Raw genomic sequence first — 25,767 nt, forward strand, 5'->3', positions numbered from 1 at the left:
CACGACACAGTCTGCCGCTAACGCCTGTGGACAGAAGAGATGGAGGGAGGGAGGGAGAAGTGAGAAGGACAAAAAAGCTGGGAGGGAAAGAGACGCAGAGGGAAAGAGACAAGGGGAAGGAGTGAGCAGTGAGGGAGGGGAGTGAGGCAAGAGTGTGACGATGGAACACCGGAACAAAACCACAATTTTCTGTAATTCAAGGTAATTTAATGATTTCTTCAGGCAGATAATCTGACGCAGAAATCAGCGAGTGAGGAAACAGTGCATTAGGGATAATGGCCTGCAGCTTCCCGTTAACGCCGGCTTCAGTCGACATTTCCACAGCAGCTCGTGCGGCGTGTTGGCAACCGCCTCCCCTTTGAAAGCACATCCAGAAGTTTCAGAGGTTCAGTTCCATCCAACCACCATTCTGTCCATTACCTCAGCATCACAAACAATAATCTGACTTTTATATTTATAGAAAACACATCCAAAAGATTCTCATCGTTTCAGTGATGGACTAACAGGTGACTCCAGATTCCTTCACTGCTGAACATCCCCCAGTTTAGCAAAGAGATGGTGCTATCTGGTGGCCGTGGGGTGCATCACATCTTCAACACAAGCAGGGAGGTCTTTATTGTTTTGGGGATTTCTATAAACCATACATCTAAACTATGAAGCCCCCCTCCACACCAGCGCAGGTGGTTTAATTATTTGAGCTCATTAGACGTCTCCTCCGGACGCAGCGCTCCATCCTGTGGGGTCTAATCAGCCGCATTAGCTGAGAACACCTGAGTCAGTGAGCTTTAATTTGGGATGTTTCGTATTGTTGTGAATGCCAAGATGCTGATGTTAACCTTTGCACCCCCACTCCACAGTGTATGCAAGTGCTGCATTAGCTGAATTAATTAACTAAACTGGCTGAATTTGCTTATTTAAAAAAAAACAAAAAAAACAAACTGCAACTACATTAAGTCCCATTCAGATCTGATCAGCACATCAGCACGTGTTCTCTTAAGAAGAGATGAGGCACTTATCTCTATCTCAATTAAAAATCTCTGCTCCTAATTAGAAGCTCCAGTGGGCAGGACAACTCGACGCGTCACGCTGGGAGATATCTATAATAGGATTTTAATGAATAACGATATTGATGAGGAGACGCTGAGCGCAAAATGGAAAGCGTTTAAAAATGTGTCTGTAACGTGTTGGATCAATGTTTCGGAGTTTGTAAGACGATCGTGCTCGCCGAGTGTGAGTAAATGTAATTATTCACGTTTTTAGATGACAGAATCACAGACAGAGATATTTTGATTGTGTTTTGATGAATAAGTCAGAATAATTTTTTAACAGGATTAAAAGTATTGTGACTGAAACTGAAATTAAAAGAATAATCTTTATTTACCGGGTTAGAGGTTATATTGATTCTATGTGTGACTGTTTGACAAAACATGACGGTTTCATGCTAAAGATAATTCAATAATCTCAGGCTGTTGTAGATTTTGTTCGGGTTAGGTCAGAGGCAGACTACCGGTTTCCCTTCCCCCTAAAATAACTGGCAGAGATTTGGAATTAAGTCACTGTTTCGACAGCTTGACAGAAAATATATATCGAGACAGGATGAGTTTGACATGTCTGTGTTCATTTAATCTTTTCAGTTCAGTCTTTGACATGACCCCTAACGGTCATGGGGTCAAAGGCTAATTTTTTTCCCCTGTCATAACAAGCTAAATAGTTGGTTTTATCACAATTCCAAGTTTTTAAAGCACTACATAATGATACCATTGGTACATCCATCCTTTGTAGTAGTTCAACACCCTCATTGTCACATTGAAGCAGAGACTGTGGACCCGAATGCATGAGACAGTGAGCAGGAAAACCAGGGGAGGAAGTTTATTCAGGACCAACAGCTGGAACAGGTAAACACGGCAGGATCAGGGAAACTCAGCACTTAAGCACAGACTAACTTAGAGGGGGATGAGATGCAGGTGGAGAAACACAGGCGAGGGTAACGGATGGAAAAAAACTCTCCAAACATGGGCTGACAGGTTGGAAATAAGGCTGGACTAACACTGGGAAGAGGGAAGGGCCGAGGAGGGAGACGCAGTGCAGGTGTGGATGGAAAGCAGACCGGGGGAAGAACTCTGGGCTTGACTTATTAAATAGATACAAGACAGGTGAGGAGGGAAAATCAGGTAGGTGAGGGAGCGCAAGAATACAGGAGGGAAAGCAGAACGCTGAAAAAAGGCCAGACAAGACACCACAAACAGAAACAAACTGACAGGATTATGACACTCATGTCAAATCCAAGGGTGAAACATTGAAAGTGCAAAAGTTCATAAAGAAGTCACATGGTTTGCTTTGAAACTCTCACACCCGCTGCACAGAGCAGTGTGTGTGTGAGTGTTTGTGTGTGTGTGTGTGTGTGTGTGTGTCACGGTCCACTCATCTGAATCTCGTCAAGTTGTTTTCTCGTGACGGATCGTCTCGCTATTTCATTAAAATGACAGTTTGTTTCCATGAGATCTTGAGAAAAGTATGTCACTATCTCAGAACAAACAACATTTGTTATTTCTCGACAAAGATGTAATTCACTCGTGACCTCGAGTTAAAACAAAACAAACGTGTTGTGGGAAAACTGAGAAAATAATACGTTTGAACCATGACCATTCAGGGCCTCTGTAGAATATCAACAATAATACAAATTCAGTTCATTGTCAGAGAAACAAGTGAGATGAATTTGCCTATAATATCATTATTAGACAGGCACTAGGACCTTTACTTATTACAAAGACCGATGCAGCTGCGACTGCTGTGACTTGACTCGCCCTAGAAATAACTATTTTGGACTCAGTAGTTTCAATCACCTCATCAAACTTGTCCTCAAGGAAGCAAATACGTGTATTTTCCAAAATGTACAGCTCCTTCTCTTATCAAACGGAGCAACCTTCAGCCACAGTCCACATAAATGTGAAATAACAAGCAGACTCTTATTAACTTCAGTTCGTTTGTAAATTTTTATTACATTTTTTTTGTATTCATAACAGCAAGAATCAAATATAGCAACGCAGGCCCCGAGAAAGAATGTGTCCAGAACTTTTTTTTTTCTCTTTTTGCGACACACATCTGTAGGTGATATCAGCTACACTCACGACTTCAGATGTTACACGTTGTAGTTAATAAAACCCCAGCCAACACATTCCTACCAGCTCCAGGAGGTACAATGTCCCCACCTCTATTTCTTTTTCTGGTTTTCTTCTCACACACATATTTCATTCTGATGAGATTATATTTTATGGCTTTAGACTGTGACAGTTTTCTCTACAGGTACTTTTCCAGGAGGAGGTGGCCGGCAGTCTGCGGGAACACGACACATCCTTTCAGGGGGCCTGGAGCAGGTAAAAACAAGCAGAAACAAACTGCAGCAGAAGACAGAATACATCATATTAGCACTACAAGCAGAGAAAAAACAAACAACAAATGAAAAAAACAAAAACAAAAAAAAACTTCAGTTTACATTATATCATAAACGTAAGCATGCGTGCTTGTAGGAGATGAGAGGTGACGAAAGATGATCAGGACACTATTTCAAACTTAACGACTTGATGACCAAACCCACGAATATCTTAAATCCCGCCTGGTGTTGAACTACATTCCTGTTTGGTCAGTTTCATCTACTAGAAGCACAGCTTACACCAACATAAAGAACATACTTATAGCTATGGTGTTTGTGTTGCATGTATTTTAACTCTCCAAGTGGTAAAACTTCAGTGAGTATATTTTCAGGAATCTCTTTTTTTTTTCTTTTTTTTTTAAATAAACCACTATTCTATTTTTGTATTTTTTTTAATATATATTTTATTCCATTACATTGATAGAATATTGTATACTGTAAATACATCTTTCTGTGTAACATGTTTTCTTATTCAATATTATTGTCGTGACTTTTTTTTTCTTTTAACGGTATATGTAGTTTTCCTTTAACATGCATTCCTCTCTGAGTAAAAGTAAAGAGACAGGACGTGTTGTGATTGGTTGGGCCTGGGAGGGCGTGGCCATGACACACAGACCTGTGGGTACAGGCTAGGTTAGGGGACCAGACAAACCCAGTCAGGCCCTCACGCTGGAGGGTATAGTGGACGCCTCCTCCGGAAGGTTACCTGGCAAACTACAAGCTGCTGACGAAAAAGAAGAGCAACACTTGGCCTTTTCTGAAAGGGGTCGGAGAGCGAGAACTCAGTGCCCTTTTTTTTTGATGCAAGCAATTTTTGTTCAGCCTTTCATAAGATTTTTTTTTTTGTTATCCTAGCAAAATTCCTTTGTCGTTATAGACATTAATATCATTTTTTTTATTCAAAATAAGATCTCAATATACATGATTCTCTCTTTTTTGACTATGTACAGAAGTGCAAAAAAGTCAACCTTTATCACCTTAGTCGCCCTCGAGATTCCACCCCACCCCACCCTTTGTTTGTTTGCAGTCGGCCGGGTGAGAGGTCGGTCCTCCACCCGCCACATTCACCTGACCCCCGCCAGCAACGTCCCCCAAAAAAGTGATCAAATATGCAGCTTGTTTTCCAACATGGCCCAATTTCCAGGGAGAGTAAAAATATTAAAACAATAGTTTACTATTTGAAATGGATACAGTAGAAAATAACATCTTTACTCTAAACATCTAAGAACTAGATTTTTTATAATAGTCTTTTTTTTCTTATATGACTAGTTACAAACCTTACAATCATTAAAATATTACTCGGTTATCGGCGACGGTTGCCACAGTGACAACTTAGCCTCTCTGTTCTATTATTTCATCACTGTTAGATACTCATATAAAACATCTTTGTTCAAAGAACACAAAAAAGACTAGAGAAATGAACAATATGCATACAGTTCAACAATATGCATAACGTAGAAAATATCGAGTTTACAATCATAATCATACTAAAATTAACATTACATGGAATTTCAGGAAACTGTGCATGAGGAACACGCAAACACACACTTTTTTTTTTAAACCTTATATTCATTATAAGAAAGATAAATATAATAAGCAAAACTAAAAAAACAAAAACAGAACTAAAATATCAAAACATCATCCAAACCAAACAAACAAACAAACAAAAAACACTCCTCATCTAAAGAAAAAAAAAAAAACTTCAAGAAAGTAAAGAAAAACACTGACAAAAAAAAAGTGACATTACATAGTGCTCTGTGTGTGTGTGTGTTAATATGGCGTGGATTAGGCAACTGGATGGTTCAAAAATGGCATGTTGCATTGTGCTGACCCGATGGTACATTCTAAGGCTTTGGATGAGTAATACAATCGTTTTTTATATTCTTGCCACTTTCCCTGTACTATCCACCGATTAAATATGCCTGAAGGAACACCCAGAAACACAACAAAAACAAAAGAGTTCTAGAGATCTACTCTTTACACCCCTCCGCCTTGTCTTTGAGCTCGACAAAGCGGCCCACACACTTCAAAAAAAGTATCTGTCCTGCTAGTCTACCTACAATATCTAGTAACAGTGACACAAGAAAGACTTTGGCTGACTATCTGAAAAACAGTTCTCAGGTAGACGTATTAAACAAATATTCTTAAATATGTCAGACTATATATACACTACACTGAATCTACTTCAACGATCTGCCTTAAAATATGCATAAACCTTACAAACATGAAAAAAACAAATCATGTCATACAAATCACGTATCCATCACCAGTTGCACCGTCGATTTTTGACTTCCGTCTCACAGCAGTTTGGATGCCACCTGATCGCCCTGTTGTTTCAAAGCTATTCATCACAACATCTTCACCTTTAGGAGAGTCTTTGGTCTCTCTCATGCTGGCCAAGATCCCCCCCCACCCCCCCACACATACAACTCATCTGACTGTTAGTGTCAGTAGACTTAATGATCATGGAGAGATCTGTCGTGACACAGATCCAGTTGTTTCCTGTCTTTAAAGGAAAAAAAAAGTGATTTATTCAGGAGAGGACAATTTTGGGAAAGGTAATCTAATCAAGCAGTGGTGAAACCCACCCGCCAGAATAAAAGTTGGCAGTGTTCATGTCAGCCTATCACAGATATGTTTCAATTTTCTTCCATTTTTATGCTGTGACGACGCCGTGCTTAAAGGACATACTGATATTATTATGTTGTAATTTTATTTCTAAATAGTTAAACTAAAGAGCTTGAAGAAAAGAGCAGAAAAAGGGAATAAAGATTAAAGATATTATTGTGAATCATTAATTCGGAATTGTTTGTCGGAGTAAAAATGTTTTTTGTTTATGTTTCTGTAAGAATTCTGACAGTTGGCCCCAGCTCCTACTTAGCATTAGCAACTAGTTTGCAAGCTAGCCTTAGCTATGTCAGCTAGTGCACAAACCAATTGAATGTTATCTATAAAACCTTTAAGGTCTGGTTTGGTGAGTGTAAAGAAAAGGTCATGTTTTGGCATAAGATACTTGGATTTGTCTACCTCAAAAACAAATGGAAAATGTCTTGATGTCTCATTATTACTATTATTATTATTATCATTATCATTATTATTATTATTGTTATTATCAATTACATTGACCTTTAAAGGTGCACTATCCAGGATTTCAAACCATCTGTTGAATTCATACTATAAACAAATATGGGACTGCATCTGCAAGTGACTGAGACTTCTGTTAGCTTGTTAGCTCAGTTAGCTGTGCAGCTAGCCAGACTACTGAACCTGAGTCTTGGTGTTTACATCACAAGCACAGGAACTTTGGACCGGTGGGAGAAGAGGTGTTCAGGCTCAGGTGTATCTGGTTAGCATGCTTACACAACACGAAGACAAAAACAACTTTGACATAACGTCAAAACTGTTATTTCCTCACATTGTGCTAATAACTGTAATTAATCTTGAAACGTTTTAAAATAGAATTCTAACATATTGCACATTTAAAGGAATAAAAGATTTCATTAAACGTGATATAAACTTGAATTATATTTATATATTTAAAAACACTAGTAAGGTAAATTTAAATTGTCATGCCACGATTAACCTTAAAAATGGGATAGCGCCACAACCCTACCTGCCATGTATGCACATTGTCGAAATGTTGATGTGATAAGTACAATTTTAACCTATCTGTCGTTTAGAGACATGTACCATGCCAACTTTTTATTGTTGCGACTGAGTGGTAGTAATGACAGGTCACAATGTAGGACTCTACATGTTGTCCGAGAGAGAAAACAAACGTATTAAAGGGAATCATTGAGCTTAACACTTTGTCACACCGCTTCAATACCATCCACGTGTTTTGAGATGTATGGCACTTTACAGGGATGCCTGCAAGGTTAAAGACATGTGCTTAAGAGATAGAAAGGTAGGCTACAAAGGTTTGAAAGACACCTCACAGACATTCAGTTGCTATTCTGCCTCTGAGTGCACTCATGTTATTTCCCTTATTTCTGGTTTCAACTAAGTAAAATCACAAACAAAATCATTGTGCATGCATAATGTGATTCAGTCAGATTTTCTGTTTCCTCTACCTCAACTGAAATACAAGGTGCACCTTTGTGTAAACAAATGAACACATCTAGGTCAAGAGACCAACAACCAATAAACGAACAGAAGTCATGATTCTTGGTCAATGGACGTACCAATCCAGCCGATTTTTCTTGATGACTGCTCCAAACATTTACCTCATGTTAACATTCAAAGTGTGTCCGGTGAATAAAGGTAAAGTTGCCTCTACAGAGCGAAAGGCAGTCTTTGATGCAAATGATGTTCTTTTCTGTTGTTGTGTTATAGTGTGCATGAAGAACACATGAAAACAATCCTAACAAACTGTGCCTCGTATGTTAACATGCAGATTTATTCCAAACCAGTCGAGATTTGGCTCTCTCCGTTTTGCTCTCGATGTTACAGGCATGAAGGGTGACCGCTAATCTTGGACTTGACACCAGCACGCTCCAGTTCCATCTGGAAAGAGGTTCACAAAACAAAGCATATCAGATGTGCGAGGGGAGGACAAAAGGCTAGAACAAAGCTTCAAAGCTTAGTTGAAAGCTATAAGACATTTTATTATAGTTTTGATTTCACATCACAGGCAATGCTTCAACTCCACTGCCAGACAAGAATGTCAACATTGGATGATTCTATAAGACCTTAAAATGTTTGCTTTCTACAACATCTGCACATTGAAAGGTTAAAGACACAGTGTGTAATATCTGCTGTTAGAAGTCTCTGAATCAAAACAATAACAAAAGACAGATTTTGATGAAGTTGACGGGTGGCATGAGATCATGGGATCGTTGTTGTCTTCATTGTTAAAAAGAACTTGCAACAAACACCAATAAATGTTGGGCACTAACTAGCTAGTTTGTTGACATCCTTCCTAGCTCAGAATCTTAAGAGTCATTTGATGTATGTTGTGTTTCCCTGGAAGCTAAAGCACCTAAGGAGGGGGGTATAGGCTATTAGGGTATTATGTATTTCTCTGGGTTTGAAGTTTGATGGAAACATTTGGGATAATGTATGTCTACAACTCTGGAACAACTGTTTTCACTGTACACGACACAGTAAAGCACAAAAATATAGCCTACACTTAAACAGATATATCTTTTTTTTAGGTGTGTCTTCTTCTACGTGTCTAAAATACTTCTTGATGACGATGCTGGTTAACAGAACAATGCTCTGCTCCCCTGTCGGTGCGATGCACTGCTTCCCCTGACAGTCATCTACTGCAGTTAATACACAGACTTGGGATAAGAGCGTCACACAACCCCATATCAAAAACCATAACTATCACTTGAAGGTTAGGGAAAGATTGTGGTTATGGCAGAAAAAAACTATTGTATGTTTAAAGAATGCATGTGTAGGATTGCGTTGCACTGAGGTTCCAGAGTGCAACCAACTGAACGCCCCCCGCCTTACCCCCAGCACATAAAGGGCCCAGTCCTCCCAGCACTGGCACTGAACATCGAACGTATGACATAAATAAAGAGTTGCTTGAGATACTAGCCTGGGAGTCCAACAAAAAAATCATTTTGTTTTTGGAGTCGCCTTTTAAAAATGTTACATAATTAATTATATTCATGTCTATTTTTTGCACTTGCCAACAACATGAAACAAAACCACATCAGCGAAGAACAAGACATTCTGATTGACTATTGATGGTGCGTGACTGCGAAAGCATCCGCAGTGGCCAAGATCTGTCTGACAAACAGGACATGAATGGATCTCTGGTGGCTTTGTCATCGTGTTTCTTGGAGTGTGAATGCTGGATTTGTTTTAATTCGTCTATATTGCTTGAGGGATGGTTCGACATTTTTGGGAAAACGTTTTTATTCCGCTCCAGGGAGCCACTGGCTGAGCTAAGATGCAAAGTGTTTATGAGTGAGCTTCAGAGCTGTTGGGAGGCAGATTTTGTCACATTTGGACAGAGACCAGGCTAGCTGTGTCCCCATGTTTCCAAACTTTATGCTAAGCTAGGCTAACCAGTTGCTTCATATTCAGCACAATTTAGCACATAAGAGGGATGTCAATCGCCTCATCTGACAAGATATTACTTGGAAAAAGTGGGTGGTAAAGATTTCGCCAAAAATGACTGAATAAATAAAAAATGAGACAGCTGACCAAACAACACCCTCAGCTGCAAAAAATGTAGATGTGGCAAAAATGCTTCATATCGCAGTTTGTGAACTGCTGATGAAAACAAGCAGGAATTACTGGCCCAGACGCAAATGTGTGAGATGTTCGAGAGAGGTGCAGTACATACTGTTCTGATTGAGACTCCTACATCTGGGTCACATACTTGTGACTAGTCAGATGGTCTGCAGATATTATTGGAATCTGATTGAGAAGGGAAAGGAGAAAAACATAGGGGGAAAGGCAGAAAGAGATAAGGGCGTCAGTTGAAGTTAGAAAACACAACAGCACTTCAACCAACACTGACATTAAAGCTAATCATTGTAATTATCTATATAATCACAGTATCAGATGCTAGCAGAGATGAGCCTGGTGCGCCATTCATGCATTTTTCATTAAGAGGCACATGGGCATCTATGAGTAAATAATTAATAAATGAACTAACAGATACTGAAAGTCAAAGCTGATACCAGAAGGGGAAGACAGACAGAGAGAGACAGAGGAGGCAGGAGAGGAGCAAACCTGATTGGCTGTTGCAGTTGCAAAGGGAACACTTGTGGCAGATGTGGTGGCTGCAGACACAGTGGCTGGAGTAGCACCGTGCATCATGGGTACTTGGGGGGGAAAGATCACACAGGCAAGTTGAACCAGAGCAGAATTAAAGCCGTTTTCGTTATGTCAACACTTCATTTGTACGTCTGACTATTGAGTGCTTATAAACATGAGAGAATCTATTTATGTTCGACACTGCTCTGTCTAATAATCACTTGGCCAATTCGAGTAAAGGAAATGAGCAGATGTGCAGTGGAAGAAAAAAGACACATCGGGTGCAAGGTAGATAATATAAGGGCAAAATACAAAATTAGATGGCAGCTTGTTTTTTTTCCGTTGGTGTTAACACCTAGCAGGCGACATAATTGGTTTTTGTTTTAAAAGAATTACAACAAATAACACAACAATTACAGTAAAAACAACCAATGCTACATCTACCACTACTGCCTCTACCCTTGATAACTCCTCATGTTTATACAGCTTGTATAACCAGACAGTATAATGAGGTGCTCTGGAGGTTAGACAGCTTGGGATGGAAGTATAATGAGGCGAGGGTCAGGGGGATTTTGAACTGCAACAAGCATTAGGTGGCAGACAGAACTGTGTGGCAGAGCAAAAAAAAGGGGGGGTTCATTCCCAACCACAAAGATGCGCCGCAGAGTATCATAAAAAATAACACATCAACATCCCAATTGAGATTACACACAATCAGATTCAGAATTAGATTTTTGAAAAAAAGGGGTTTACGTATGCCGATTCGGATCAATGAACGTGCTCACGTTATGTGGTGAGTTGAATGAGTGACCAAAATGTGCTTACAAAGAGAATCAGTAAGGAAAGCTGGCACCTACCAACACTTGTTGCAGGTGTCATGCACAATATCGAGCCTGCCCATCATGCATTGCAACAGGGAGTGGAGTGAATAGGGAGGAGAAGAAATCAAGAAAAAAAAACTCATTACAAGTGTTATAAAGTCAGACATATTGTATATCACCACACTGTGCTCGAAAAATGTCAATCCCCTCTCTACAACATAGTTGATAATGTACCGATATTGTATAATCATTCCTCTGCACACATCACAACACAAACTGCACCAGATGACATATAAAGATGTGAAGAAACTTCCTGCAGTTCACTGTTCGACTCTCGCTGCTCCATTAACTTGAAGGGCAGATTAAACACTACCAGCGCTCCCATTTTCCTGTCAGCAGCCCTAACAGCTGTTTGCGCCGTGGTACTTTTTTTTCGAATGACCTGCTTTCAGAATCCCTCAAAGTGTGTTGCGGTGACCTGACAGTCCAATATTGCGGGACGTGCGAGGATCTCAGTCTCTGAATCTCTCGCAGAGGGGAATCGATGGCAGGCTATTCTTAGGCTGTCAGACGAGAATATGGGACACAGTGTAAGATGACTACGCAGTGGCCAGAGAAATAAGCTGTGTGTGTGTGTACTGGATACACACACACACTCTGTATATTATGGGTGTAATTTCCACTGGGGATAGAGTGGAGACAAGTCCCCACTTTGCAGTCAGAGTTTGATTTACTTATAAATTCTCTCTGAACCGTGTCATCTTACTGTCCAGCTGCCAAAAACCAGATGGGAGAGAAGAAAACGCAGAACATCTGGTTCATCTCGTTACTCTGTGCTCACAATAACACGCTTTTGCGAGGCTTTCTGCTGCTCTGGGTTTTGCCTGTCAGGCCGCCCTGACTCTCTGATGGGACAGGAAGTTCAGCAGACACTTGTGAAAAAAAATGTTTGGGTTTCCTGATGACGCCGATGAAGGCCACAAGTCGAAATGCGTTGGTCTAATAAAGTTGTTATATATATTAGTATAGTGTTGCAGGGCCTCTTTTGAAAACATGTTTGTTATAAACCACTTTGAGCTGCCTGTCTTGTATGAATACTGCTACATAAATAAAGTTCATTATAATTATTAACAATTATTATTATTATTATTATTATTATTATGTTTTTTCTTTTATCATTGAATTTAAAATTAAACATGAACATAAGTGAGGTGACAAAAATGTATGTATGTATTTAAACCCCATCCCTGACAGAAAATTTATGATAATAATAATAATATGTATAAAATAAAAGGTGAATACATTTTAATTCTTTTTTTACTTTTAACTTAAAAACGTCTCACAGTGGCTCCACAATTGATCAAAGTTCTTGTCTTTCCTTTTAACAGTATAAGTATGTGTCTCCAAATCTATACAGGCTGTCAGTTCGATCACAGGCCGATCGATGAATTCGCTCAGATAACATAAACAGAATACATTTATGTGCAGAAAACAGCTGTCACAGTATAAAAACACCAAACACAGACTTCTGACACTAAACCTTCAACCCAGCTGTACATACATGTGTAATTAAGTCCATGCAAGTTTATCAACGTTGTCACCCTAAATTAATCACACAATCATTCAGCCATTCACTGCCGATGCCAGAACACAACTCAGGGAGATCTGTGAGAGACAACATGTGATCTGACAGCCAATAGCAGGGAACACCCACCACAAACACGCGTTATAGAGAAGGACCAGGTCTTACCTGATGGTATGAAGGCAGCCTGCTGCTGAAACTGCATGTTGGCCAGGGCCTGTTGGTACTGGAATACGCCAGCATTGAACATAGTGGTGGCACCGTTGGCTTTTTCAAGTGCAGGTCTCTTTGGTAAAGGAGGCAAGACGGGAGGGAGCCCCTGATGAGGGGGGGGTGGGGACGACACCAAAATAAAGGGATGGGAGTGAGGGAAATCAAAGGATGGTAGCAGTGACATTCAGGACAGAGAGAAGAAAGAATTTCATTAGAAGATAAAGTTGCCCCTTCAGACAGCTATTACAGACACTGGCAAGCAAGCAGTGGACTACACTACTTCTGTCAGGACGAACTTTGACATCTGTCCCGCTAGTAAAACAGTCCTCAGCACAATGTCACAAACCTTAGGATCTGATTTTTGAATTCTACAGCTTATAAAATGATAACTTTGCAGTGTAAAACAGAGATACATTAGCTACATTACAAGTTATTGTATTGATTGTCGGACCATAAACAGAAATGATGTAGTTAAGAAAAGCTGCACTGCCAGCTCCATGATAATAGTACATTACAAGCCATACGGAGACACCTCTTCAACAGTTACACATGCAATATGGGAAGTGATAATCATGCAAAGACTAGCATTAGACGCTAAAGTATTACACTCTCATGCCACCAATTAAGATCTGAAGATACACGTGAGGTGATGAACTGATATTTGACTGTGAAAAAATGTTGAGGCTTGCCTCTTTCTGGGTTCATAATGTTTAAAAACCAAGATTCAGGTGGGCGTTCTATCAAAATGTTTGATGTTACGAAACTACCAGCTCAGATCAGTTCATCACCCCTCAGTGTTTCCTCAGTGCAGATCATTAAACATCTACTTTATTTTAGAACTACAAGAGTAGATCTACTACACCACAGCTACATGCCAAGCTAAAAGGTGAAAGGTCATAGTACCAGGTCAAAAGTTGCGTCGAGGGGTCGCTTCAGCGGTTTGACAGCCGACTGAGTCTTAATTAGCAGGCAGCGAGCACATGATGGCAATGGGCCAATGGGGTTCAAGCGCATTAACATAAACCAGCAAGCGGAGGTGCATCATGGGGCAGCAGTGCAGTGTGGGTTGGTGAGAAAAAAACAACAAACAAAAAAAACAAACAAACAAATAAAAAAACAAATCATTGGAATGCAATATACAACAATAACAAGACTAGGGCATGCACATTAATGGCTGTAGGGTTACTGAAGAGAATTTTGGGCCTAGAGGTAGTTTTATTGTCAGAGGAGAATTCATGAACTGCAAAGGTGGTTCTGGTCCAGAAAGGAGGAATAGCCAAATAAACAGATCTGTGTTGACATATACCATCAGTTTCATGTAATATAACCTTGGCTCACATAAAAAAGCCCCTGCTCCAGAATATTGACTTATTAACAACTGTTTCCCTGAAACTAAACCATCATAAAAGCACATTAACGATTATTTTCGTCATCGATTAATGCGCTGATTATTTTCAGAATTTATCAATTGATCGTTCGGTCTATAAAGGAGCCGAAGTGACATCTTTAAACACTCATAATTTGTCAGACCAAGATTCCACAACCTCAACACACTTCATTTACTGTCATAAATGACAAAGAGCAGCAGCATATCCTTAAAGTTAAAATGCTTAAATCTGAAAATCTTGAAAAATTACTGAAACTATTAATGCATTTTTAGACTAGTTGACACCTAAATTCTCCATTCATGAAAAGTGAAAGATTATGAATAACTCTATTTAATTGTACAGTAGATGTTTAACAAGGTCAAAATGAACTGCTTTAATAAAAAGCATCCCATTCCCAAAAGGAACTTTTCAAAACACTGTTTGAAAGTTTGCTTTCAAATACTTTTTTCCAGTAATTTTCAATTTCCTTATTTATTCCTTCAAGAGCACATTTCAAAATTCCATTATTTACTTATAAACTATAGTGGCCCCATTAGCCCAACTCTCTAACTATTTTATTTTGTTTACTCACATTTCATCGTATAATTTCACACTGTCTCTCAATACCTGTGAACATTTAGTTACGTGTTATATATAGAATTCATATTTTACCTTTTTTTCCTTCTTGTCTGTTCTTAGTCGTTATTTTCAGTTGTATTATTGGATGTTACAATCACTGTCTGTGGCTGCTCGTCGATGTCTGTTTTATTGACAGTTTTCAAGTATGTTATTCCTGAAAAGCCTAACCAGGCAAAATGCAAAATGCTTTACAAATAGGCGAAAAAACCTTATTTGTTTGTTTCCCTATTTCTCCATGTATGTGGCCACATTTTTATATTTGATTCTCACCACTGGCTGTCATTTTAAATGCTGTACAGCTAAAGCTACATGCTCAATAAAACTACTGGAACTGATCCACAGATACAGATATAACTGCTAGTGTTCAGACGTGGGAGCAGGTCTGATTTGGCTTTATGTTCCAACTTCAGTGTGAAAAGGTTTAAATGAAATCAAGCTCATCCTCCTTTCTGAAAGTCCTGCTGCAAAATCTACAGTACTTGGCTGAGCAAAACCTCATTGTGTAAGTTTAAATGTCACCGTATTGCAGAAACAAGGTTTGAAATTAACAATAGCCTTCGCAGTTGTTATTTCAGCAAAAAACAGTAACATAAGTACCGACTGTGAACAGCAAAATATACAACTGACGAAGCAGCAAAACAAGGAGGAGCAGGAGGAGGGGGAGCAGGAGGCACCGTCGCTTCAGCCTGCTGCTAGTAAAGCAACATCGACCCTGTTGTCTTCTCAGTGTGTGTGTGTGTAAGAGAGCAGAAACAGAAGGAGGACTGGAATGTGTGCTGGGAGATTGAGTGAAGGGTGGAAGATGTTGACCTAAAGAACTACATCTATAAAAAACGAGACGATCGAGGCTCTTGCATGGAGTGTATGCGCATGAAAAAAAAGCCAAGAAGGACCCAGGTCATGTTTACAAGAGCTTAATGACTGGTTTTAGCTCAACTTCCTCTCGTCTTTGATCTTTTTTTAATAACTGTACGAACTCTAGGTCCCGTTTAATTTGCTTTAATCGAGAGTGATTCCTTCCTACAGTTGCAGCAGATGCCCTCTAGCCTGAGCGCTCCTCGGTTGCTGTGACCCGTACGACAGATACCTACCATGGCTGCAGCAGCCGCGGCCTGGTTCACTTGGTGTTGGGCGGCCTTGATCTTGGCCTGCAGGTGAGCCGGAGGGTGGAAGTACTTGCACTTCTCCCTTGAGCAGCGGCCCTTTATGTAGTCCATGCACACAGTGACCGTGTTGTCGTTGGTGTCAATCATAGTGCTGTCTGAGGGGTGGGCGAAGCGACAGTCGTTCTCCCCGCGCGTGCAGTTACCCCGCTGGTACTCCCGACATACCTGGTGCGCACAAAAAAAACACAAGCGAACACACGCTTTCACTGGGTTCACTTTGCTCTTAACCAGACGATGAGAGGCAAACACCTCGCACGTGCACATTATGAAGTTACTGTTCACTTTACTCCACGTCTGATGAAGTAATCAATCAGCTCACTCGTTTCAGGAGTTGACAATCACCTCACCAGACAGAGCTAACCAATCTTAATGACAGCCTCGGCCATTACTGTTGATTGATACGCGGGACAGACCCGTAACCAGCGTTCACAGACTCATCAATCACACAACATTCAGCCGTTATTCAAATGAGCTGTGTTGTTGCTCTTCCTCGCAGAGACAGAAGGGGGCAGCATCTGCGTGAGCAGTCTGGAGGCTGATTGCCTCAGCCCTGAGTGTAGGGGGCTCAATGAGGCTCATGGGAAATATGAGGCTGGGTACCCTCGAGGGAGGCTGCGGCTGACGTAATCACCGGCCCACACAGAGCAACACACCCACACACACACACACACACACACACACACACACACAAACGAGAGGTGTGCGCACATATAAATTGTGAGGCAGCATTTTTCCCCAGAATTCAATTTTGACACTGAAGAGCTGTGCAATAACTTAAGATCTCCGTTTGAGCGCAGTCAGCCGCACACCGGCGTGTCTGAGCTGCGTTCAGGATCCCATCCTGCTTCCAAATGAAATGTAATTTCATGGTGCGTTGTATCGATCTATCAGTGATTTCGATGGAACAAGCCATTTACCAAACGTCTGTTTACCAGTCTCTCTGTCTGCATGCATAAAGGATTCGATTTGCAATGGAACGGGGTTGCCACGCAAAAGGCCACCAACGCCGTTATCTACAGGCTAACCCCGCTGCGTCTTCTGTGGTGACAGCTCATCATCCACAATCACCGATTTGTGTGAGTGATGGAGTGAACTTGTCTCTCTGTGTCTGTGTGTCTGTCTGTGTGTCTGCCTCGTCTTTCTCTTATGTACCTCTGTTTGACTCACACGTTCAGTCCCGCACATTCATTCCTAATAACCACTGCCACCATCACCACTGCTGCTACTGGTCTTATTTTATTTTTTTATTTTTTTGAAAAAGGAGAGAGACTGCCTTGTTGTCAGGCAGATGTTGGCGAGGCGGGTGAAGGAGGGAGGGTGGTTGGAAACAAGGGAGAGAGAGAAGAAAATTGTAAGAGTGGTTGATGAATAAAGAGAAAGGACAGAGAGAGGGGGATCAAGGAGACAGAGTGAGAGTCACCGGAGGGATGGAGTGAGTGACTAGCATGGAAAACAAATTGAGGAAGAAAGCGAGGACTAAGTGGAGGCAATTTGATGTTCTCGGCACCAGGTGTGTGTTTTTCTTAACAGTGCTTAATCATGCATTAGAGAGAGCTAAACCTGGTGGAAATGCTTAGTTAGACAAACAAATCCAGAGCCTGTTAATCATATTTCTGTCCCCATGGTTACTGTCCCTCCGGGCCATTTACATCACCATGGTTGCAGGTAAGCAACGTATGATTTTGTGCACGCTGAAAAGGGCTGCAGTATAGCCGGAGACGGAGGGAATATTTCTCCGGAGAAGCAGTCCGGTGGGTCGTCTTCTAAAATAGGAGTTTCTGCCGGCCTCAAGGAAATGGCCTGTAACATATCTACCGGCTGGTATGTGTGTCGGTCCACAGAATTCCAGCTATGTTTATTTTGAACGACACACACTTGAAGTTGAAAAATGGCTGGCCCTTTTTTTTTTCTTCTCCGAGATATTTTTAGCAAACCTAGTTCCCGTCAAATGAGGCTAGGGCATGAATTCGACCCAATCAAGAAAAGCTTCGCCAGTGCAGGCTGAGGCTGAGCTCTGCACGCAGCGCTGACCGCTGGGTCTAAATAACTTGAAGGGAAAAGCAGTGAAAACAAGCAGATTTTCCCCTCTACTGCCAATTATTGCATTTGGCTAATAAATATTTCATATCTGTTTGCTGGACTGCAGAATGCTATCAGTCCTCTGCCAGACAATCGCTTCAACCCCAGTCTGAATCACGACCTGCACGCTTCTCTTCTGCTAACTGCTGCTAACTTCTTCTCACCAGTCACGACTCCTCTATGAAACCTATCCCCGGTCTCTCCTCTCTTTCTGTTATCTTATTCCGAACCCTTCCCCTGATGACCACAACAGGTCTACAAATTGATTTCCCATCGCCCCCCTCCATCTCTTTTTCCTGTCATTGACCCGCTCGGGCGCTCCGCGTGTCGTCCCGCTCGTTCGGCGGGGCTCGGAGCCTTAATCGGCCTCGCCCCCCATTAATTATCCAGCTAGCCGACGTTACATTTTAAATGTAACCTTCCTGGCGTTCTCGCACGCCTCCCGCCTGCCTCCAAACGATTTCCCCATTACTCAGCTGCAAGAGTTTCCCGGGTGGGGCTGCATAATGGATGAGATTGACTTACTGTCCAATTAATGATTATCTGAGCACAGCTAGAGGAGCGGCTCTCCTCAGGTTTCTAATGACCGATTGCTTTTCATGGAAGAATTAAAGATTTTTTGGAAAATTACTAACCGATACAGTATAACTTAACCCGTGCCGAACGATGCTGCCTGTTGACGGGATGCAGCGTCGACGCCGGCAATGTTTGTCGAGAGAGACGCTCTCATTAACGTCTCTCTCTCTTTGCTTAAGTCTGGGTAATGACTGTATTATGGTAATGGGATGTAGTTACTGTAACAGAAAGTGTGTACTAGATACATAATTAAGGTCTACAAACAGAAACCGTCGAGGCGAGACTTCCCAACCCCGTGCCTTTAATATTCAAATAGGCACGGCCCACATTTCAATGCCCAATCTGTTTGCGTAGCCGGGAAAAAGATCCTCACCAGGCGTAATGTTTACTAGCGTTTTGTTAATCTATCTTTTAATCTGTGACTGATTGGAAAGTGAAAAAAATAATTATGCAAATCCTCTCATCTGTGTGATCTGTGCTGTGTGCGTGTGCAATCATATTTCTTCTATTTGTACCTGTGTGTGTGAGTGTGTGTGTCTCTCACCTCCAGTCTGTCTGTCCTCATGAGTTTCTGTGCAGCAGCAGCAGCAGCAGCTGGTACAGGGACACTGGGGTTGCTGGTGACCAGTACGGGGGCGCTGGGCAGGATGTCAGCGGGCATCAAGCCGGGCGACACGGGGCCAAGGTAGGGGTTAAACGCAGCGGCCGCCGCGGCAGCAGCGTTGACATTGGTTGCAAGGCTGGGTGTGACTGAAAACATGGGCTGTGGGCACAAGCAGAATGAGAGAGCCGAGTGAGAGACTTTTTCGCACAAAGTCTATATATAAAATATTAAATATTTAATCACTTCTACAAATAAGTATAACGCCGCCCCTCCTCACTCCTACTCAAATTACTCACTGAAGATATTTGACAGTAAATGGTGAATAAGAGATGTATGCAATTTAACAACAGCCGAGCAGAGGACAGGAGGTGTGGTTGGCAAAAAATAGACAATTAATGGGCTTACATGTGAGGAAAAAAAAAACAATGTCTTCTTTCATGGCTGCTTGTCTTTCATTCCAGATAACACACAAAGGAGCCCGGCGCTCAGTATGTGGCGTCGGTTCTCCGCACGCTTCAGACGGAATCACATGCTTCATACACCGGAGATCACACACCTATAGGAGTAATAAGGATGAGGAACGTCAAGCTGTGCGTGCAGGGGCTATACCCCGCAGCAGCGCCTATATCTGTTGGTTTTGAAAGAGAGAACGTCCACATCCTACGAGAGAGAGGGAGGCTAGGGAGAATGCTAGCTGACGTAGGGGCACTGTAAGTTTTCCTCGCACGTTCCTGACCTCGGCCCCAGTCTGAGGATTGTCTCTTGAGCCTCTGCCAACGCGACATAGTGAGTAATAGAGCAGTGGCAGCCAGGGCTGGACAGCTACATTCCTCCCCAAACCTCCTCGCTGCTCCGGGATGACTCAGAAAATCAGGGAATAATGGAGAGCACTTTCCAATTCCTCCAGTGCTGCCCCTCTGGAATGTCGGAAGAATTATGACCCATCACGAGGTAAAAAGACGGAAAAGTGCATGTGTCTCTCTGAAGGCGCTCAGAAGTCAGTCGGGGATGTTCGCAGCTCAAAAGTTGGGATGAAATAGGTATGATGTCATCGTGAAGACTCACAGTCATGAGGCTGGAGCCATGCAGTGATGTCATCATGCAAAAAGCATGCGATCCTGCTAATCCGGCCTCATATGGAATGTCTCTTCACTTAGCAATGGATTGCGTCCAATAATGATCGACGTCGCAGATCATTGCTATAAATCACAATCCCAAGACACTTACACAGTAGGAATGGAAAAAATATCTTACAGCAGGCCTCTTGTCGGTGATTTGTGTTGCAGCACTGGTGTGATGTTTGTGCAGCTCCTTTCTCAGACAGTCTTTCAGTGAGAAATATTTGACATGCCCTCAAACAAAATGCACATGTTTAGGAGAACACTGAACAACTCTTCTTTCTTTCTAAGAATTAAACAGAAAGATCAAAAGCAATGTGATGATGTCAAGCTGTGTTCCAATGATTCTGTTTAACTTAAAAATAACATTCAATAAATATTTAAAGCATCTTATCTCCTGATTATTTTATGCAAAACATTATTCAGAAGAGCCCGGAACTTTAAAAGAAAGTGTACACAATGTCTGATTTCCTTATAATAACAACACCTTAAATGAACCATAATGAGTTTTAGAGGGTTATGAAACAGTCTCATTCTAATACCAATGTCAGATTCCACCTTCCCTTCATCAGATAAGTCATTATCTGACTTATGATGGGTTGCTGAAGATGAATGAGTTAAGAAGCTGCTCTGTAGTCTGGTGGTACGGCATACAAAATAATGTTTCCATACATTATTTCATCGGTATGTATCCATAAAAAAAGTATAAACAATATGTCGCGTCAAGATCCGGGGCTTCTCATACCACTTTTCTCCACAGGGGAAAGCCAGAGTCAACAGAAAATCAAAGTTCCTTGTAGCTGCTTTAAGAACAAAGTTACAAGTTACAATTACATCAATCAGGAGTTCAAGTATTTTAGGACTACAAATTTTAACAAGCTTAGGTTTTGCAATAAAAAATAATATACAGCAATGATCAGAAAAAATGTGAAATAAAAGTAAAGAGACTGATAAGGCATGCTAGAACCTTAAAATACAAACGTCAAGATCCCATTTGTAAGAAAGTTGATTTTTTTTTTGTCTCATTTCCAACTCGTCAAATTCTAACCAGTTGGGATTGGTGGGTCGGGGTCGGTCACCAACCCCAAAGCATGGGTATTTGATGAGTTGGGAATGATACTCAAGTCACAAGTCGGGAAAAGTCATGATGCCACAAACTTAACCACCACGAGCTGCTCATTGTATCAGACCAAGGCAAGCTGTAGCAGCAAAACTCTTGGAGTTGAGTGGAGGAAGCGTCTGATGTAATGTTTATTAACTTAACTTTGTGTTGGTTAAAAGTCTTTAATCTTTGAAAAACTGAAAAGTTGCTAAAATGTTAACATAAAAAATGTGACTGATTCTGAACCTCTGTGCCAAACTAGAACACTTTGTGTCCGTCGAATGTACTGTACTGCTTTGAAGAAACCTGAAATCAGATTTGTTCAGTTCTGTTGGAAAGTAACATCGGCTACACTGAACACACTCCGGGGCTTTGTTTGTTCTGATGCAGCCATTTTGCAACACTAGCTTACCTCCCTCCCACGCAAACATGGAAATATATCTAATTACAGGAGTAAGACACCGCTGAAGTGCCCTTCCCTCGTGGCTTATTTGGTTTTATTTCACTTATTTTTGAACACTGTCTGCTGTGCACCAAACAACTACAACTGAAATTTCCTTCGGGGAGGACTTCTTTCGATGTGAGTGAGTGAACGAGCGAGTGATGCAGTACAGTAGATAGATATAATTGTCATGTGGGCTGTCCGTTGACGTAGGCTCCTGTAATAAAAAGCATCATGAGCACCATCACTCACAGCCAGCTGTAATGGACCCTAATTACTTCACCCTCTGCACAGCTCCATGCGTGAAATGAAAGCAGTCTCCTACGCACGTGGATGTAGGGGGCACGGCTATAGACAAAAAACAAAAGTGGGCGAGGAGGGGATAAAATGTGTCAGAGCTGCTGCGGATGGGGGCAGGAAGCTGAGCTGAAGTCACACGGGAGGGCTGGAGGAAGAAAGTCTGATTCCTGGAAAGGCTCCTTCTCACCCTTTGTTCCCCAGAACATGGCTCTGTTTCCTTTACTTCTCTTTGTAGAGCCATCTCTCCTCGCTGCTGTTGTCCTATCTCCTCCACTTTACCCACCTGTCTATACTCTGTCCATTTATCTCTTCCTGCCTCTCGGTCCTGCCTTTCTTCTTCTGCTGTGTCCTTCTCTGTCAGCCTGTCTTCCTCCTCCTCCTCCTCCTCTGTTCCCCTTACCCTCTCTCTCTCCCCATGACATAAACAGAAAGGGAAGACTCTGCAGTCCCAGGGAGATCTATTGCTCCTTTAAAAAAAAACCTTTCATGGTTTTTCCTCTGTTCCTCTCAATGGGCCTCTCGACTCGGCCCCTCTTCCACCAGATAAGGGCGATAAGCCGTCGGCTAAGTGTGCACGTGCGTGCTCGTGTGTGTCCGAGCGATGCGGCATCTGGAGCTCTTTTGAATAGTCCCGAACAAATTCACTCCAGTGCTCTCACTTAAACATAAAGGGACTGAGGAGAGGACAGAGGAATATCTTCAAGTCTGACTGACAGGTCTCATTGACTCTGTGAGGTCTCTCAGGGCAGGCGGAGACGGACTCAATCGAGCCGGCTGACCGGGGCTCCGATCATCACCTTGAAGATCCTCGGATGCACACGGCCCGGACACACTGCCGATAAAACTCACCTCACATGCGCGTGTGTGTACGTGCACGCATGGATCTGTGTGCGTGTTAATGATCGCATGATAGTAGTGTAATACTTTATTGATCACTGTATAAAAATACTCTGACACCTGCGCGCTGTTGTACAATATTGCTTGATTAAACCAGGCTAACATGATATTAATTAACCCTGTACTGAAGCAATTAGTCAGTTAATTGATTAATTAATTGGCAGAAAATACTTCTCTGACTCTATTTGTCACCAAACATTCTCAGGTTCAAGCTTCTCAGATTGGATTATCTGCTGCTTTTCACTGGTCGTATCATTTCAAAGTAAATATGTGTTGGTTTTGGACTGTTGGCCGCAGCAAAAATAAAAAAATTGAAGATGACACCCTAAGCTTTTAGATATATAGGCCATTTATATATATATATATATATATATATATATATATATATATATATATATATATATATATATATTTCCATTTCGCCATGGGGTTCCACTTTGCCAGACATATAATCCATTAAAGGTGCACTATGTAGTTTTTGGGAAGGAGAGAAAGATCTTCATTGACTGATTTCCATGACTGAATAAACACAATTTCATGCTACCACCTTTCTAGCTTCAGACAGTGTTCTGGGGACCTTATTTTCCTCTGAGAACAGCTTGTTTATTCAGTTATGAAATCAAGAAATATTTCTGAGTTTGTATTATTACCTGATCAATATTGTAAATATAACTTTTCTGAGTTTCTTTTCCAACACTACACAGTGCACATCTTCACTTGAAAAGGTTATTGCCAAGTTAACGCACCATGACTTGCAGCCACAGATTAACTTAAATTAAAGGAAAAAAAAATCTTAACTCAAGGTTACCTTGGTAGCTTTTTTTCTGAATCTCTTCAACCAAATCCCACAGCCTTCCTCAAAGTGTTTCGACACTCAGATTAAATGAGCCTGTAAATTATTGAAATACGCTTGATATTCTGCTGTTTTGGTCGGTTCATTTCATGTAAAAACAACATGCTGTAGGTATGGAATGAAAACCATCATCAGCATTTCATAACTGACTTTGTGCTCATCATTCAGTTGCACTCGTGACTGGCTGGCATAAGTAACCTCCTTATATTGATAATATTCAATTAAATGAAACTCTGCAAGAATTTCTACTGAAGCATGTTGCAGGCACTCTAAATTAGATTAAACTGCATAGGAAACGTCCAGGAACCTTTCAGAGTTCAAGAGTTCACTAATCAATTCAAGCGTCATAATAAAGTGCAATGTTTTTCATTCTGTTAAGAACAGAAACTTTTGGTTGAGTCGAATGAAACGTCACTATCTAACTCTTTATTGTTAAAAATCAAGCCACTGGGAACAGCACTGGGCTATTAAGCAACTTTGGCATCATGGGAACAGTAAAAAAGAATTACAGGTCACGTGATGGCCTCTGGCTATAAGTGAAGAATAAGTTCCCCTCACAGACTCTTTGCTTATCTAAATTTGAGCCATTAGGCCCAGTAAAAATGACCAGGCTTAATCACGGCTGATGGTAGCTGGCAGGAAGTCAGAGAGCTCAACCAAAGACATCCAGAGAACCACTGTCTGGAAACACAGGGGCTTGCGGAACCTTCTGGTGAACCTTTGACCTGTCACTGCGTAAACACCCAGTGAGCCACTACCTTTTAAAAAGACTGTGGCACAGTCATGAATCACCATATCCAGCAAAAGATCTACAGAAAAAGATCTTTGTCAACTGACTGTGAAAAAGTGTCTGCAGGTTTTAAATTAAATTCTCAGAGTTTTTGCTCTGATAAACTCCAGGTACATCTTTAGAAACCAGACTTGTGTGACCTTGTGTCTCAGGAGTAAATGTTTATGTATGCGTCCTCTCACCACTGGCTGTAGCTGTGTGCCGGGGATCATGGCGTTGGCGAGCTGCATCTGCTGGGCCAGCATGGCCATGTTTTTCTGCTGGATGAGGTTGTTCCTTCCATTGATCTCCAGCTGGGTCTTTAGGTGGGGAGGAGGATGCAGGTACTTACAGTTCTCCCTGGAACAGCGGCCCTGAGGGGGTGAGAGAGGAGGAGGAGGAGACACAGAGGGCAAAAGAGAAAGAAAGGGAGGGTTGGGGAGGATAGAGACATGGGAAGGGGCGAATTAGAATAGTGTTGCGGTGAACTGTTGCCTAATGTAAAGAAGTAATGAGCCTTGACTCAAGTTGCTGCCCTCCCATTTAGCAGGCGCTGACCTAACATCCCTGACATCTGGGCCTGCCACTGGGTTTGTCGTGAAGAAGACCGATCAGTTCTGCTTTCCTTTTCCGCCTTCGTGACCTAAGCTGTGCGCTCGCTACCTTCCCCTATTTTCCCAAGGTCCCATCGAGAGACAAATTAGCTTCAAGAGCGGAGATAAAGAGGATTAGCCGTCTATCTGCTGCTGCTAACAGATTGTAATTCACAGAGCGAAAGAAAAGAGAATAATGCGCCATCCCAGTAATGACATGGATACTTATCATCATCCATTAATCTGGTAATTATCTTTTTGATTAGTCATTTTGGTCTATAAAATGAGAAAAAAATCATAGATTTTACAATCAGGATTTTTTTTAAAGCTCTAAATGACCGAACCACAATCGACGAACAAATCCAAACCGCCACAGAGATTGTGAACTAGAAAAGGTTCCATATTTTTGCTTAAAATAGACTTAAATAGTTTATCAAAACAGGTACAGATGCATTTACCTGTCGATTGATTAATATATCATTTCAGCTCTAGTGTT

At 41.5% G+C, this 25,767-nt stretch overlaps 1 protein-coding gene across 8 annotated transcripts in view; it reads right to left on the reverse strand.

Moving 5' to 3' along the window:
* Positions 1-2,974: 2,974 nt before the first annotated feature.
* Positions 2,975-25,767, reverse strand: part of LOC115595455 (muscleblind-like protein 1) — a 162,814-nt gene continuing 140,021 nt past the window's right edge. For 3 of the 8 annotated variants that reach the window (XM_030439991.1, XM_030439982.1, XM_030440001.1), the window contains 9 exons: positions 24,882-25,052; positions 19,138-19,356; positions 15,864-16,103; positions 13,670-13,723; positions 12,722-12,872; positions 11,008-11,043; positions 10,127-10,218; positions 9,735-9,808; positions 2,975-7,936 (listed from right to left, as the gene is read on the reverse strand). In XM_030439991.1, coding sequence (XP_030295851.1) covers positions 9,752-9,808; positions 10,127-10,218; positions 11,008-11,043; positions 12,722-12,872; positions 13,670-13,723; positions 15,864-16,103; positions 19,138-19,356; positions 24,882-25,052 — 1,020 coding nt within the window. In that variant the 3' untranslated portion in view covers positions 2,975-7,936; positions 9,735-9,751. The remainder of the gene's footprint in view (positions 7,937-9,734; positions 9,809-10,126; positions 10,219-11,007; positions 11,044-12,721; positions 12,873-13,669; positions 13,724-15,863; positions 16,104-19,137; positions 19,357-24,881; positions 25,053-25,767) is intronic. The other 5 variants (XM_030440011.1, XM_030440032.1, XM_030440024.1 and 2 more) reach the window with 5 other exon arrangements.

Source organism: Sparus aurata, chromosome 2 (genome assembly GCF_900880675.1).
Source record: "Sparus aurata chromosome 2, fSpaAur1.1, whole genome shotgun sequence".
Taxonomy (NCBI): Eukaryota; Metazoa; Chordata; class Actinopteri; order Spariformes; family Sparidae; genus Sparus; species Sparus aurata.